General features: G+C 40.5%; 1 protein-coding gene across 1 annotated transcript in view; it reads right to left on the bottom strand.

The window, feature by feature from the left end:
• Positions 1-891: 891 nt before the first annotated feature.
• The window catches only part of LOC109404459 (uncharacterized), a 45,126-nt gene continuing 28,166 nt past the window's right edge, over positions 892-17,851 (bottom strand). The window contains exons 2-3 of the mRNA XM_029863213.2: positions 14,119-14,318; positions 892-1,680 (exon numbers count right to left, since the gene is read on the bottom strand). Coding sequence (XP_029719073.2) covers positions 1,005-1,680; positions 14,119-14,267 — 825 coding nt within the window. The 5' untranslated portion in view covers positions 14,268-14,318 and the 3' untranslated portion in view covers positions 892-1,004. The remainder of the gene's footprint in view (positions 1,681-14,118; positions 14,319-17,851) is intronic.

The raw sequence follows: 17,851 nt of genomic DNA on the forward strand, positions 1-17,851 counted from the left end.
TAACAAGTGAGTATAAAACTTTAGTAAAAATACGTGTTATCTCTTTGAACGTTTATTACGGTATGAACGGTTTAAGTCAACTGTCAAAGTCTTTCCTAAGTCATGGCCTACTTAAGATTGGGAGTAGCTTAGTAATTAATGTAAGTACTTAACATTGTACATTTCTTCATACTACATTCGGTCACTTCTTCATACTACAAACACGCAAGTGAGTATTCCCAACACTGCCACCGGTGCTGTCCGGATCACTGAAATGGCCATAACTCCGGAACGCATCAATCGATTCGAACCATTTTCAATAGCAAAAAATGCGGTAAAAATTCCGGTTCCATTCATGCTAGAGTCCGTAAAATCGACCGATGGGAAGTGCCTTAAAAGTAAGTGACATTTTATGTACACATACATACCTACACACATACAGACTGCACCGAGTTGCGTACAACGTTTTTTTTTGCAATTCTATAAATTACCGCTTGAGGACAATTTTTAACAAAATTTTTCATCAAGCTGTACACCGGAGTTCATAACCATGTTTAAGAAAGTCTGATCATAGCAGGCTATATTGTGCAGTTGTTACAATTTTTCAAAACTGCGTCCAGAAAGCTTCAAGAAGTTGATCAAAACTAAAAACAGTGCTGTAATGGTTCATTACGTAACGCAAAACAGTGCTATAATGAACCATTACAGCACTGCTAATTTGGTGTGAAAAAGTAGGCCTTTTTCTGACAGATTTGTGTGAGGTAAAATCACAGCGAAAACGAAATTAGCATATGAAATAAAACATTATATTCAAAGATATGATTCTTCAATTTTTTTTTAATTGTCCCATGCCAAATAAAATTTAAAATATAAACCATAATAAACAGTTTTCTTCTATCAAAAGTTTATTTATACTTAAAGCTTTGATTGTAACATGGATCAAAACTAAAAAAAACATAAATAACATACATAACGTAATACTTAAACATTCATACTAACCAACAGCACATTTCTCGTGAACATAGCTAATGATTGAATCGCGAACATTCTTCACCGTGGCGTCCCCTATTCATGGTAACGTTGACTCGTATAATCTGCCGAGTGTTGGGGCTTGGTGTACGATAACAAAGCGACCTGTAGCCCGGGGGAATGGGGGGCGAGTCTTCCGTTTTGTCCTCAGACTTATCTGGAAGTTGTCCATAGTCATCCATTTCGTAGGAATCCAAATTCAAAAACATATCGCATGCCGACGTGTTGCATGCCTTGCTGGCCGTCTTCGTAGAGTTCGTAGTTCCCATGAGTTTGCGCTGGTGCCTATTGATCATTTCCAGAGAAATATTCGAAATATTATCCAGCAGAATAGTCGCAAAGCTGTCTTCCTCATTCTCGGTGATGGGACGAATCTCGCAATCTTGGTTGTCGTCGTCTGGCTGCTGTTTCTGCGGTGAGCCTTTTTTATCTTGAATCTCGTATCCCTGTATGAAGATTTGCGGAATTGTTCTGTTGGGGTACGCTGGCGCTTCTTCGGGGGCAGAATGAGATTGATTGGTGCCATAAGCTCTCGCCAGATGTTGATGCTGCACGCAAAAGGGTGGTAATTTGCGGGGACTTTTCACGCTCCTCGGGGCCAACGTTCGCGTCCCCGGTGGAATATTCAGATTGACAATCATCAGTGGTGTCTTGGAGATTTCACCCGATTTTCTGGAAAGAAAGAGAAAAAGAGAAATAAAACGAAACATAAATTATAAGACTAGAGAGAGCGGTGAATTAAAATATATCAGAGGCTGCCTTTCGGGGCTTTGCTCTGCATGATACTCTCATATAGCGTGTGAAAGTTGTTTCACGCTGTTTTGTGAATCAACACAAACTGCTAGCGCCTCGTAGATTAAAAATAATTTGGTCGTATCAACTCCTTTGTCCACCTCTTCTTCCTGAGGCCTTCTTGATTCGCCACAATTCTCGTGAACGAACGCCAATCTAGAAGTGACTCATAATGTCTGCACGTCTTCGCATTGACCTACAACAAATGCAACGTGATGTGTTTTGGGGGCAGGATTTTTTGCGTCTCTCCTTTTGTTCCGATGGGGATGTTGTAGAGATGGTGGTAGCAGAGTCGGTTCTAGGCGAAAAATATATTCTCCTAAAGACGTGAGCACGTTCAACCACCTAGGTAAGAACTAAGTAATCAATGCAAACAAGAGCAATTAAAACAGTAAATCAAGAACTATTATACCCACCGTCTAGTGATTTTAGTGGGCCGCGAAAATTTTTCTGTATCATAATAAAAGTTAATGCTGTTTGTTAAGGGCCCATATAGCCAAGGCGGTAAACGCACGGGTATTCAGCATGACCATGCTGAGGGTGACGGGTTCGATTCCCGGTCGGTCCAGGATCTTTTCGTAAAGCAAAATTCCTTGACTTCCTTGAGCATAGAGTATCTTCGTGCCTGCCACACGATATACACATGTAAAATGGTCATTGGCAGAGGAAGCTCTCAGTTAATAACTGTGGAAGTGCTCATAGAACACTAAGCTGAGAAGCAGGGTTTGTTCCAGTGAGGACGTTACGCCAAGAAGAGGAGGAGCTGTTTTTTATGTACACTACCCGCCAATGCGGCGCCCAAAAGTTTTTCATCACCCAAAATAAGGAGAAAAGTGGACCAAACCTAGAAACAATTAGGTTGCGGGTACAAGTTTTAAGGTGATGCAAAACTCAGTATGAGTGTTGCAATATGCGATTCCATATTTATGGCGGGTAACGTATGTCTTATGTACATTGAAAAAGTTCGATTTTTATCTTTATCGTACAGCAAAGTATACCTACAGAAAAGTTATATATAGGGTGCCTGTACCAATTATGGCACTACCTAAGGAAAACTATTTCTACAAAAATAACAAGAAGACCAACGAATGTCATCAATATGTTAAAAGATAGTTTAGTTTCCATACTTTACTGGAAAAATATAGAAACGGAGCCAAAACTACTTTTAGTATTTATTACAGCGTGTACCAATGATAGGAACCCTGTACCAGTTATGGCTACATTTTTTAACTTCGGTTCCTTTTCGCACTATTTGCATGCAATTCTTATGGAGTTAGCCACAATTGGTACACTATGGCGAAAAAGGGTGCAAGAAAGCCAAAATTTTAAGAAAATTGAATAATTTCTATCATAATTTGAACAAAATGTGGTGTTTAAATGAGTGCAGTCATCTTTTGTGAAAGTGATTTGTTGTTCACATTTTTTTATTGTTGATTTACATCGTTAAAGGGTGAAAATCAGCTATGGCGAATAATTAGTTCTATAGCCATAATTGGTACACTTACCCTACCATGATTTCGGGTGAAATTGATGCGAGGGGCATTTTTTTTATTCTTAATCACTTAACCTAATTTACAGCTCTTTTGTCCACTAGGGTACTACGTGAGCGATTTCAATTGACAACTGCACTTACATTTTTGTACGGTGCCTAGATGTATGCTATTTAACTTTATCGAACTGGTTCTCTTTCTGCTGCTTTCACTTTTCTACTCTATACATGGTAGAATGATGAGCACAAGGATGATGATGAATGGCCTTTGTTCCTTTCCAGTCCGCTTGAGGGTCCATTATGAGTAGCAATTCGTCGATGTCCAGGTATCCGGGTCCGTTTGAGCCATGGGGCTCAGAAGAGGGCGTGTGTCAGTCGCTCTCGGGGGACGAAAAATTGCAAGTGCCGGGGCTGGGAATCAAACCCATGACCATCCGCATATGAACGAGTGACCGCAGCGAACGTGTGACCAACTACGCCACGGGCCCCGAGGGGCATTTTTATTTGTCAAAAATAACGCTCTAAACATAAAACAACATGTGGAAAATGGCCATCATCTGGCTCAAGGGTTATTGAATAATGAGTTTACATGTTTTGTAGTCAATTAGTCACATATTTCTGTATTAAATTCAATATGTTCCAAAACTGCGTGTTAGGCGAACTTCAAGAGATACTTAAAATCTTTTGTTACCGTAGCAGTATCGCAACTGTAATGAATATTCGAATGAATGTTTCTAGCTGCCAAACATTCGCTAAATCCAATTTCGTCATCAAAAATTCTATAAATATTAAAATTTATGCATAAAATTATACTTTTCTGTAGTACAGTAGTGTAATTACATATTTAGTATGGAAATGGCATACTTTCAGGTGTTTTCTTAGGATTTATTAAACATTAAACTTAAATAATTTAAAATTTAGTTAAGTTGTAAAAGTTTTGCATAGCTTTTTGCATCCTGGGGTGGTTAGTTTTGGTGGTAAAAATATTTTCAGGACTTACAAAGGTATGGCACTGACTGATCAATTACACCCCGAAAGTATTTTTTTTCTATTTTTTTTATTTCAAATGATATTTATTATGGTAAAACGATTTATAATAAAAGATTCAACCTCTTTGTCTGATGAAAACCATGGTTGTACTTGCTTTAAAGCATTGAGTTCAACCATATCGTTAAATATGCAAAAATTGGGCGCCGAAAGCTGCGAAAAGTGATCAATTTCACCCAAAATCACGGTACCGTAAAACGAGGTATCATTGATCAGCGGGGTAACATTGACCAGCTTGACCTACCTCATGAAATGTTCAAACAAATAAATGTGAATCAGTTTCTGCTCACGAATGGTATTCTGTAATCTGCTATTATTTAGCTATTAAATGACATGGAATTCATAAAAAATAAATTTCATGAACAATGCAATAAATCGATTTTTTCTTAACTCAATGAGTTACATTGTCAAACATTCATGCTTGGTATAAATACTAGACACAGTTGTAGGTAAGAAATCACTGTATAACTTCAATATGATATCCTACAGCTGGATTTCATAAACGAAACTTTTATGAAAGTGCTCTTTCTCAATGAAATATATCTATGATTTATTTAAAGTATTCTTTCAATTTCTTAAGCCGGCGTTATTCGCGGTTTAGAGGATGTTAATCCTCAAATAACTCAAAAAGTACATAACTTGTATGAATTGAGCTAACATATTTAAAATTAGAGACCCCAAATTTAGTAAGTAAGTAGTAGTAATTTTCAACACAAACGAACTGACATGATCAATGTTACCCAAAATTAACAAAATCAAAAATTAAATTAAAAAGCCTATTTCAGCATGTTTTAAAGTTTCACAATACTTTTTCGAGAAGCTTAACACATGTTCAGAGGGCCAGTACTTGTTTTAAAAGTATAAAATATGTAACGTTTGCTTTACCAATGGAGTTATTCCAGAAAAACAAAAAAAAAAAGATCAATGCTACCCCGGTTTACGGAACACTAAAAGCGAATTTTTAATAGAAGGCGAGTCAAATCTGGAGGAGAAGGGAATGAATGCAGTATTTGGCAAATTTTTATTGTACGAGGATTTTTAGGGAAAAATTTATGTGTGGGCTTCGCAAATAATCAAACTTGGCAACAACTTCGAAAATAAAACCAAAATGTTGAAATGTATGTCTAAAAATTTGATGCAAAAACAATATTACAATAAATCGCATATATATAAATATACAATATTACAATAAATCGCATATATATATATATATATAGGCTTGATGAATTTTATTAGCAACTATTAACCCATTAAGCTATACTTTAACAATTTGACCACTTCCTTATTATAATCATTCGAAAATTTTGTTATGTCTAAATGTTATGTCCTAATTCATATCAATTATTATTGTACTATTTTTAATTTCTAGGTCCAAAATATTCGCCTGCAACTAATAAAATAAGAAAAACACATGTGTACAAGACGGTCCTGGCTACTAGCACCAGCGCTGAGTTCGGTGCTCTCTCTTGCTCAGTGAACCAACTCCTCGTGGTTGTTGCTGCCGCCAATCGAGCAGCACACTCCATTTAATGTCTTCTCATTAGTCGACCCTGACGGCTGTTTTGGGGTTCTTGGAAAAAGAGCGGCGCGAATGAGCTACAACCGCGTCAAAACTTATTTACATATATTTTTTTAATTATGTGAATGCGCTATATTGGCTATCAAGTATTAGCAATCAAACGAAGCCGCTCGCTCGCCGCCTGAAGATTGCGCGTGAGACATATCTGGTCGTGATTCCACTCGTTTGCGCAGAAATGATATATGTGAAGACAAATGAAACTAGATCCAGATAGATACCCGATAGACCCCTTAATCGGGGCAAGATATCTTCGTTATGAAAGAGATGTGTTAAAAGGTACAATCGTTTCAATTTGTTTCTTTTCTCCGAATAGTATAAGTGAAAAAAAAATAATAATAAGACAAATTGGCCAAGCTACGGGAGAAAGTAATCGCTAATTCATTTGGAAAAATGTTACATACCGTTATCTGGGGGGTGGTTGATCAGCGGGGTGAAGTTGATCACCATGGAAACCACGTGCTTCAATCGCTGAAGGCACAACAATTCTGTTTCAATGGTAGCATCATGTGCTAGAATGTGTGCCAAAATATATGCATTGTACCTGATTTTAGAAAAAGTGATCAGCTTTCCCTCAGATTACGGTACCAAAAAGTTGTTACCGTGCCATGCCCTAATACCATGACCAGAGTGCTCTTCACTTCAAACAGTCCCGTAAAAATTAATTTATGTATAATGTATCCTAATTCTTCAAACGCTGTATGATTGCTTGTTATACAGAGGATAGACAAAATAATCGGAACAGGCAAAATTTTTCCTTTTCCAAAAATCGTCAAAGAGCTGTAACTTTTAGAAAAAGTGCATCAAAAAATCTTAAACTTTTACTGTAGTCGATCAACTAGTTATATTTGAGGCACTCCGGTCGATGAAACCTGTAAAACATCCATCTTACTTTTTTACAAAAATAAGGGAGCAGATGGGTGCACTGGTCGAAAGATCATACAAGATTACCTTTGTATGGGTCCCCTCACACTGCTCAATTTATGGCAATGAGAAGGCGGACTCTTTCGCAAAGGTGGGCGCACAGGAAGGTGAGATCTATGATAGAAAAATTTCACATGATGAATTTTTCCATTTCGTTCGCCAAAGTTCTCTTCAAAGTTGGCAAAATGATTGGCGAGATGGCCAGCTGGGACGGTGGTTACATTCCATTATTCCTAATGTTTCCTTGCGAGCGTGGTGGCATGGTTTGGATGTAAATCGAAATTTCATTCGCGTAATGTCAAGGCTTATGTCCAACCATTACTCGCTAGATGCGCATTTACACAGGAATAAACTCGCGTTGAGCAATGTTTGTACTAAGTGCGGTTCCGGTTATGATGACATCGACCACGTAGTTTGGCAATGCCCGGATAATGACGCCTCCAGAGCACTACTTTTGGATACGCTTGAGGCCCGAGGTAGACAACCCTGTGTTCTTGTGAGAGATGTGTTGGGCACTCGCGATGTCACTTATAAGCTATGCATTTACGACTTTCTTCGTTTGTCTTGTATAAAGGTTTAATTCTCTTGTGTTTTCTCCCCCAGTTTTTTTTTCTCTCTGTTTTCGTCTTTGTGTTGTTCCTGGCCATCCGTCAGATGAAAAGCCCGCTACAATCTGGTGCTGAATCACTATGAAGACAACAAACAGGCCATTACGTTATACCTTCCGGATGAGCTTCAGAGAACCCTTACCCCCAGTCCTTACCACGCCCATCCTAAAAGCATATGTGACCCACTAATCTCGATCTGCCGCGAGTATCCTGGCTCCGTCCCGCACTAGCTATGTTGAATAAGAATCATATTTGTACATAAAATACAAAAAATGAGTTTTGGCTCCGTTAAACGCGATTGAGCCCCAAATAAATGAACTGGTTAAAAAAAAACTAGTAATATGTAAACAAAAAAGAGATTTTCACATGAAGCGCTGAATTTTGTTAAGGACTACTTGCATCCCACCTTTGGAGATGATATGTGAAAAATACCCGGATATTTCACAATTCTAAAATGCTCAATGTATGAGTTGCTATGGGCTGCAAAACGGTGAGTCGATAAGGAGAGCGTCCAACATAGCTCTGCCCAACAAACATTTTTATTGTACAAGAGTGGAACAAACTACTCTCAAGCTAACTTCTGCTTAATAAACTGTTATTCAGCCAGGTCTGTTACTTGGGTGGTCCTCACAAGTTCCTACCTCATGCTTCAAACGATGACAAAGACCGCCAGCTAAGAGCTGTGTGCTTAGCTGGTAGTGCAGCCTGGGCACTGTTGTCCTTCTGACTCAGGGCCGGATCTAAGGGGGGCGGGCCCCGGGCCCCCACATTTAAGGGGCCCCCACAAAAACCATTTTTGCTTACTAAACATTAACTTTATGTATCATTTTGATCAAATATTGTTCAAAAAAACTCTTTTTCTCATCGCATTTGTATCTCCGAGGGGCCTCCACATCAGTTCTGGCCCCGGGCCCCCACAATCCTTAATCCGGGCCTGTTCTGACTTCAGCTAGATTGAGGAGGTACGACCCGAGCGTCTGTTCACCAAGGAGGTACGGTTCAAACAGCGTCTGTTCTGGCATCCAGCGTCTGAATAAGAAACGCTTCACCACGCCCAGCTAGAGCCAAGGTGGTAGCCCCATCAGCGTGGTCGTCCCAGTGTTGGTTGGGACGTTAAACAGAACTGGCACGATGGCCCTCCGGCGAGACAGGAGTGTTGGCGTAGGCCCAATAAGCCACCCATAAAAATCCCCATTGCGAATAACATAGACATAGGTTCCCAAACTTTCAGGTCGCGCGACCCCCTTTTGCCAGCAGACGTAGTTTTCGCGACCCCCCATAGAAATTCCCTCATTTGTTGTCTGTTACTGCGCGACCCCCTGGATGGAAGCCGGCGACCCCCCTGGGGGGTCGCGACCCGCAGTTTGGGAAACCATGACATAGGAGAAAATACGACTCGATACAATCGCAAAGACCCACGCGACGAAATAAGGACTACGATTGGAAACTTGGAACATGGATTGCAAGTCACTAGGTTTCGCAGGATGTGACAGGATAACACTAGTTTACAGCATTTTTGAACTCGGTAAGCTGATAATCGTTTTTGGTGTAGAATCATGCCCTGAGTTCGAAAACGCGAAGGAAAAAAATTACAGTAGAGCGGAAATTTTTTCGACTTTCCATACAAGGTTGATGATTTGAAATCGATTTTTGTTCTATTTTTAAGCAAAGTCGCTCACTTCAAACAACTCATTCTCCGTAATCAATGCTCCGATTGAGCTGAAATTTTTACTGTAACTCGCCTACATATGATATGTCAAATAAACGTCGAGAAAGAATTTTTAAGTTGTTTTTTTCTTATTGAAAAAAATACATTTCCTCAAAAAATTTAGGAAATTTTGCTAAAATTTAAGAAGATCATCCCTAAAACTCGCCAATATCTTGAATTTCATCAATCTGATGCAAAACCTGTATTCAGATGTTCGAATGGTATTGTATTCAGCTTTTAATTTATGGAAAAAGATTTAAAATTGGTTAAACAAAACGCAATATATTTGAATTTTAGTAAATTACATATTTTGAAAAGTTGCAAAACTCGATATTGAGCTAAAACTCAAAAACTGTTCTACTTAAAATTTTTTGAAGGTTGGTTTCGAAATCAGCACTAAATTGTGCTTCAAAAACTTTGGTCGTTGACAGAAGTTCGCGACTTTCGTTTTATTTTGTAAACTTGTGTAATTTACGACGAACTACATCCCCGCAACTTCGACATCGTGGCGTTGCAGGAACTTTGTTGGACTGGACAGAAAGTGTGGAAAAGTGGGCATCGAGCGGCTACCTTCTACCAAAGCTGTGGCACCACCAATGAACTGGGACCAGGATTTATAGTGTTGGGCAAGATGCGACAACGTGTGATCGGGTGGCAGCCGATCAACGCAAGGATGTGCATGTTAAGAGTTAAGGGCCGTTTCTTTAACTACAGCATCTGAGGAGATCTGATGACGAGAAAGAAGCGTTCTACGCGCAGTTAGAGCAAACATACGATGGTTGCTCGCCGCGTGACGTGAAAATCGTTGTCGGTGACATGAACGCGCAGGTAGGAAGGCAGGAAATGTACCGACCGGTAATCGGGCTAAACAGCATGCACGCCGTATCGAATGATGACGGCCAGCGATGCGTAAACTTTGCAGCCTCCCGTGGTATGGTAGTCCGAAGCACCTTCTTCCCCCGCAAAGATATCCACAAAGCCACCTGGAGATCACCCGACCATCAAACAGAAAACCAAAACGACCACGTTCTAATCGACGGTAAATTCTTCTCGGATATTACCAATGTCCGCACATATCGCAGTGCGAATATAGATTCGGATCACTACTTAGTAGCTGTATGCATGCGCTCAAAACTTTCGACAGTTATCACCACGCGTCGAAGTCGAACGCCGCGACTCAACATCGAGCAGCTGCGTAAAGTAGAAGCTGCTCAAGACTACGCGCAGCAGTTAGCAGTGGCCATACCAACGGAAGAGCAGCTTGGCGCAGCTACACTTGAAGATAGCTGGAGGGACATCCGATCCGCCATAGGTAGTACCTCGGCTACAGCACTAGGCTTCGCGACTCCGAATCACAGAAACGACTGGTACGACGGCGATTGTGAACAGTTGAAAAGCGAGAAGAATGCAGCATGGGCGAGGATGCTGCAACACCGTACGAGAGCGAATGCGGCACGTTACAAACAGGCGCGGAACAGGCAGAACTCAGTCTTCCGGATAAAGAAGCGCCAGCAGGAAGAACGAGATCGCGAAGCGATGGAAGAGCTGTACCGCGCTAAGGACACACGAAAGTTCTACGAGAAGCTGAACCGCTCGCGCAGAGGCTTCGTGCCACAAGCCGACATGTGCCGAGATAATTACGGAAATATTCTCACGAGCGAGCGTGAGGTCGTCGACAGATGGCGGCAGCATTACGATGAGCACCTCAATGGCGACATTGCAAGTACCGAAGGTGGCGTGGTAACAGATTTAGGAGTATGTGCACAGGACGAAAGACTTCCGGCCCCTGATCTCCAAGAGATTGAAGAGGAGGTTGGCCGGTTGAAAACAACAAAGCCGCTGCGGCAGATCAACTACCAAGCGAGCTTCTAAAATACGGTGGAGAAGCACTGGTGAGAGCACTACACTGGGTCATTACCAAGATTTGGGAGGAGGAAGCAGGGATGCCATATATACAGATTTATCTGTATTATACAGATTTTTGAGCACCTGTACAGATTGCGTTTTATATGAAATACAGATTTTTTGTTGTATGGGATACAGATTTTTGACCAGAATGTTGTATGGGATACAGATTTTTGAACAACCGATACAGAAAATCGTCTGGCATCTCTGGGAGGAAGTATTACCGGAGGAATGGATGGAAGGTATCGTTTGCCCCATCTACAAAAAGGGCGACAAGTTGGATTGCGGAAACTATCGCGCGATCACACTACTGAGCGCTGCCTACAGGAAACTCTCCCAAATTTTATGCCGCCATCTATCACCGATTGCAAGAGAGTTCGTGGGGCAATACCAGGCTGGATTCATGGGTGAACGCGCTACAACGGATCAGATGTTCGCCATCCGCCAGGTGTTGCAGAAATGCCGCGAATACAACGTGCCCACACATCACTTGTTCATCGATTTCAAATCGGAGTATGATACAATCGATCGAGAACAGCTATGGCAGATTATGCACGAATACGGATTCCCGGATAAACTGATACGATTGATCAAGGCGACGATGGATCGAGTAATGTGCGTAGTTCGAGTATCAGGGACACTCTCGAGTCCCTTCGAATCTCGCAGAGGGTTACGGCAAGGTGATGGTCTTTCGTGCTTGCTGTTCAACATTGCGTTAGAGGGTGTAATAAGGAGAGCGGAGATTAACACGAGTGGTACGATTTTCACGAAGTCCGTTCAGCTGCTTGGTTTCGCTGATGATATTGATATTATTGCTCGTAAATTTGAGATGGCGGAAACGTACATCCGACTAAAGAGTGAAGCCAGGCGAATCGAATTAGTCATTAATGTGTCGAAGACAAAGTACATGATGGCGAAGGGCTCCAGGGTGGAATCACCGCGCCCGCCACCCCGAATTTATATCGACGGTGATGAAATTGAGGCGGTTGAAGAATTCGTGTACTTGGGCTCACTGGTGACCGCCGACAACGACACCAGCAGAGAAATTCAGAGGCGCATTGTGGCAGAAAATCGTGCTTACTTTGGACTCCGCTAAACTCTACGATCGAATAAAGTTCGCCGTAACACGAAGATAACTATCTACAAAACGCTGATTAGACCGGTAGTCCTCTATGGGCACGAAACATGGACCCTACGTGCAGAGGACCAACGCGCCCTTGGAGTTTTCGAACGGAAGGTGTTGCGTACCATCTACGGCGGAGTGCAGATGGAAGACGGGACTTGGAGAAGGTGAATGAACCACGAGCTGCATCAGCTGCTAAGAGAACCAACCATCGTCCATACCGCGAAAATCGGGAGGCTACGGAGGGCAGGTCACGTCATCAGGATGTCGGATAGCAACCCGACTAAAATGGTTCTCAAGAGTCATCCGACCGGTACAAGAAGACATGGAGCGCAGCGAGCTAGGTGGGTCGACCAACTGGAGGACGATCTGCGGACCCTACACAGAGTGCGGAACTGGAGACAAACTGCCATGGACCGAGTGGAATGGAGACGGCTACTATATACAGCAGAGGCCACCCCGGCCTTAGCCTGATTGGTAAGGTAAGATGAGTTGCTATGGGAGCAGCGAACTTCCCCTTAGGCTTGAATTGTTAATACGGAAGAAAATTAAAGCGTTTAGATTTTTTCTTATATAACACCAAATTATCAAAAATTTCAACATCGAATTCAAAATTCGAGATGGTAATTTTAGTTTATTTGAATTCCCTTTAATTGTCTTCAATATGAATGTGTTTTGAAAGACAGTAACAACATACCCGGGTAGAGGTTAAATACTGACGATCAAAACGTGATATTGATCTGATAGATATAAGAGATAGAAGATCTGAAAATAATATCTGAAAAATTTTTCTGGAACATCTGAACAATATCAAAATTTGATATTTCAAGATCAAACGAATAACTCGCTGCTATTGGTTAGATCTTACAAAATCTAAATATGATATTTTGATGATGTTCCATGAGTAAATTTTTGACTTTATTTTTAGATCTTTTATCTCCTAAACGCATATCACTTTTTGATCTCCATATCAAAATATGCTATTATTGAGCTCTTTTCCTCTACTCGGGTAACCGGCAATTAGTTGAAATAGTAATGGGAAGCATATAAAAATTAGACCAATTTACTAAAAAATCGTCGGGAGTCTCCTGTTAGTCAAGTGGTTAAGGCTATGGATCACCAATCCGGAGACGGCGGGTTCGATTCCCGTTAAGGCCTATAATTTTTTTTTCTCGACTCTCTGGGTATAGTGTATCATTGTACTTGCCTCACAATATACAAATTCTTGTAATGGCAGGCAAAAGAAGCCCTTCAATTAATAACTGTGGAAGTGCTCAAAGAACACTAAGTTGAAGCGCAGTAGGGACGTAGAATCAAAAAGAAGAAGAATAAGAAGAAGAATATCGTTAACTATTTAAAAAAAATCGACGCTATCAATTTCACCCGAAATCACGGTACGCAGAGTGGTGCATTTCAGTACCACCCATTCACGAACATATCTAAATATCCTCCAATAGAAACAAACATTACTGAGGCCAATTGTTTGCCATTTCGAACTCTGGAATTCCTAACTCTACTGCGCTTATCATTGCAGCCACCGTCATCATCGTTACACTCCTGTTTCCATCCATCATTTTTGGTGCGCTGTTTTGTTATATCATGTCTCGTTTTTATAGTGAGAAATCAAGTTTTTGGGTGCAACTGTCTGCAACTACCAGCCACCATCGACGAGCCGCGGTCATTAAAATGTTAATCAAAATATTTTATTCGCTGTCATAATCGTAAAACATTTTTGCTATCAAAAGTGTTGCTCGCTGACAGAGAGTAGCAGCCCGACCCAGTCAACCAGGCAGCTTGTACGAAACGATCCCAACCAGAAGCAACAAAGCGCGGGCGTCTGCTCTATACATAAATTAAATATCTATCAACAACGGCAGCGAACAACACTATAATGTCCCGGCGAGCGAGCAACGATGACGAGAACTTTAATATCTTTACCTCCCATGATGTCCGGCCGAGAAAAGTGAAGATTCCCTGTCGCTTCCCTCCAATTTTCGCGCAGTGCAAGGACGCACAATCGGACCTTCATTGGGTTCGCGTGGAGGCTGAAGATGGCGCTCGGTTAAACGCATCCTACGGCACAGCATCCCGGTCCTGAGGGGGTCAAACGTAGGCCAGTTTGACCAACCGATATGAACCTGCAAGTAAACGAGCAAATGAATGGCTCAATCAGTTAGCCTCGCTATCATAGGAGAATGAGAAAGGAGAATGATTTGATGGATACTCGTTATCATGTTCAGAGTATGTCAGCAGCATTCATAATTCAGAATTCATCCACTGCACACTGTAGTATGGGACTCTCTTGTATGGAAAAAATAAATCCTCGCTCCAGTCGACTTTTTAGATCCCATTTAGGTCCCATATGAACTGTACAAAATTTCAGCGCAATCGGTGAAACTATAATTTAGCGCAAGCGGTTCAAAGTTTTCATAGGATTTACTATGGGAAAAGTTACACATTTAAATAAAAAATCCCAGAGGTCGCTCCTTGACTCCTTAATTCAAATCGATCAACGCTTCTTGTAGAAAAATCTTTTATGAAACTTTCCTTCGAAGACCGCAAAATAATTGGATGCTTGTAGAAAAAGTTATTGATTTATTACCGATTAGTGATCCAACGAACGGCTTTTTGTTTTGTTTTATCAGCAGCACTGTAGCTGCTGCCTTGGCTGCGGCTGTTTCTGGGGGTGGTGATGCCACCCGCCACCCCATGCAGCAACGGCAGCAGCAGTGCTGCTGATAAAACAAAACAAAAAGCCGTTCGTTGGATCACTAATCGGTAATAAATCAATAACTTTTTCCACAAGCATCCAATTGTTTTGCGGTCTTCGAAGGAAAGTTTCATAAATGATTTTTCTACAAGAAGCGTTGATCGATTTGAATTAACATGACAAGGGGCGACCTCTGGGAATTTTTTTCTGAAAGTGTTACTTTTCCCATAGTAAATCCTATGGAAACTTTGAATCGCTTGCGCTAAATTATAGTTTCACCGAATGCGCTGAAATTTTGCACAGTTCATATGAGACCTAAATGGAATCGAAAAAGTCAACTGGAGCGAGAATTTGATGTTTGTCCCATACTACTGCACAGTGCCAGTGGCACTGCATTTTGTAAGCGAATTTATATTGAACTCTATTGATATTGATTTTACTGTAACTATTCAAATTATCTTGACAAACCCATCCCAAGTAACAATCCTAATTCTATTTGGTTTTATTTATTTTTATGATAGTTTTATCGGAACATTGCATATTCTACAGTGCGAGAAATAAGTATAAAGACAGAGCCATTTTCCATACAAAATAATCATGTTTAGGGATCAAAATCTCTTTTTCCAGCGATTTGATTGTTATGGAATTTTGTCTGCAACCTTAAAATAACTAGAATTTTGGCTAGAAATAGAAATCATCATCCATGAAAACGTTTATATCGACTTTTCAGATTCAAATAAATATAAAGACACATTTTTATATGGAAATAAGTGTCTTTATATTTATTTGAATCTGAAAAGTCGATATTAAACGTTTTCATGCATGATGATTTATATTTCTAGCCAAAACTCTTGTTATTTTAAGGTTGCTGACAAAATTCCATAAAAATCGAATCGCTAGAAAAAGAGATTTTGATCCCTAAACATGATTATTTTGTATGGAAAACGGCTCTGTCTTTATACTTATTTCTCGCACTGTAGTTGATCTTATCGGAGTTTCAGCTGAGCACAACTATTCTTCATCAATATGTGGTTTAAAAAACACCTCCAAGAATACTTGAGGTTCAGTTCATAAAACCATAAACACAACAAGAACTGTCGAACTTATTTTCAGTTTTATAAGGTTCTTGTAGTTACCTTCAATCATCCGTTCTTGATCAAGAGCAACTGTTCTCGCATGAGAACAGTTTGGTACATGAAAAATACAAGAAAAAACTCAAGCTTTAGATTTTGATTCTCATCGTTCCATTATTGCTGCCAATCAAGAACACCTACCCGAAAACCCAACCGCGACGCGGTGCAGTGCCAAGTTCCTCCGGTTGCAGCATCCGAAATGAGGTTGGTTTGGTCATCCAGGACGTCGATTCCCTTGTAATCGGGAGTCAAATAATCGACCTGCAAAATCACTTACCTGTTGGAAATGCTGACCGGAGGAATAAGGCGCTGCACCACATCAAGGCCGGTTCCCGGAAAAGGTCTGCCTGGTTGGCAACGGTACCGGGCTGATGATTAAATTTATCGCTCGAAGTTCACAAAATCCACCGCGGTGCGATAATTTGTTGTTTGTTTACAATTTGGCGTACATGATTTATGACGTTCTCGCCGGAGTTTGCATAAACCTACATCAAGAACGTTATAAACCTGAGTACTCTTGAGTAATACTTCTTACCCTTGCATAAGATGAAATAAATTTAAGACGTTCTTCATGGAGACCAACCAGGCTGTATTGAGAACGTTATAAATCCTAGTATTCTTGAGTTATGCTTTTAGCTCTGGCATGAGTTGAAAGAAATTTAAGACGATCTTATGGTGATGTTGATTAAAACCATCGATGATGGACCGACCACCGACCTAGATATCAATGGAAGCCATGTTGAGAAAACTCATGAGCAATGTTCGCATGACCAGGAATAATATTTTTAAATATTTTATTAGTGCGTTATAATGGAAGCGCGTTGCAATTTTTGGAAGTATCTTGCAACATACATACGATGAATTTTGCTTGGCATTTGGCATCCTTGCTACATCCCGGAAATATTTCCAATTTGTGTAATAAATTAATCCCGATAACAATAATGTGTCATTTTCATTGTGATTTTAATTTCAATTTAATTCACCAAACTTTTTAGTCCACATAGAAGTTGCATCAGCAACAACACTGACAAATTTATTATCGTTTTATCGTGCACTTGAAGATTTCTACAAGGAGAGAGCAATTCGCCTTGAGGACAACTTGGGAAGTACAACAAGTTTTAGGAGAAATTTAAAAACAATTCTCCAAGAGCATCTTAGGATGGGCCTCTTTGAACTTATGGCGGGTTTATGGTTGAGTTGATGTCGTGTTGTAGAGCAATTTGGTTTATGTATGGTTTTAAAGAACAGGTGTTGGAGAATACTTCAAAAGCATTATAAAATTAATTTTGTTACTTGGGATGTTATGTCTATTTTCGAATCATTAAGTACTTAAGTATGTTAAGTATTTCACTAAGTTACTCACAACACGTTATAAATCTATAATTTTATAGCCATTTTCAGTTAATACCTGCTGAAATGCTCAATTAACATTGAAAATTCGAAAATCTGACTCTGTTTCAGTTAGGTAACGCCAGGAAGAAGTTAGCTTCTAAAAAAAATGTTATGTAATTTATAAACGACGAAATTATTCTACTTTGTACCATGCAGTTCATCAAACAGGAAGGAAAAATCGCTGTCACTAGCCGTTCAGCGAAATCATTCTATTATCGAACTACTTGTTAAAGTCAATTTTCCGCAGTGTCAATCAATCAATTTACAAACTTAAAGTTCACCTAACGCCATGACCTCGTTCGTCGCAGCCTTCTTGAGAGTGGTAGGGCGAGAGCCATCGAGGATCATGTTGTGGTGTAGCATAAAACATGTGCCACCGGCCGCGGCGGTCTCCTCAACGCTCGACCTGACCACTACTGGCTGATGCTGATGGGCG

Source organism: Aedes albopictus, chromosome 3, assembly GCF_035046485.1.
Source record: "Aedes albopictus strain Foshan chromosome 3, AalbF5, whole genome shotgun sequence".
Taxonomy (NCBI): domain Eukaryota; kingdom Metazoa; phylum Arthropoda; class Insecta; order Diptera; family Culicidae; genus Aedes; species Aedes albopictus.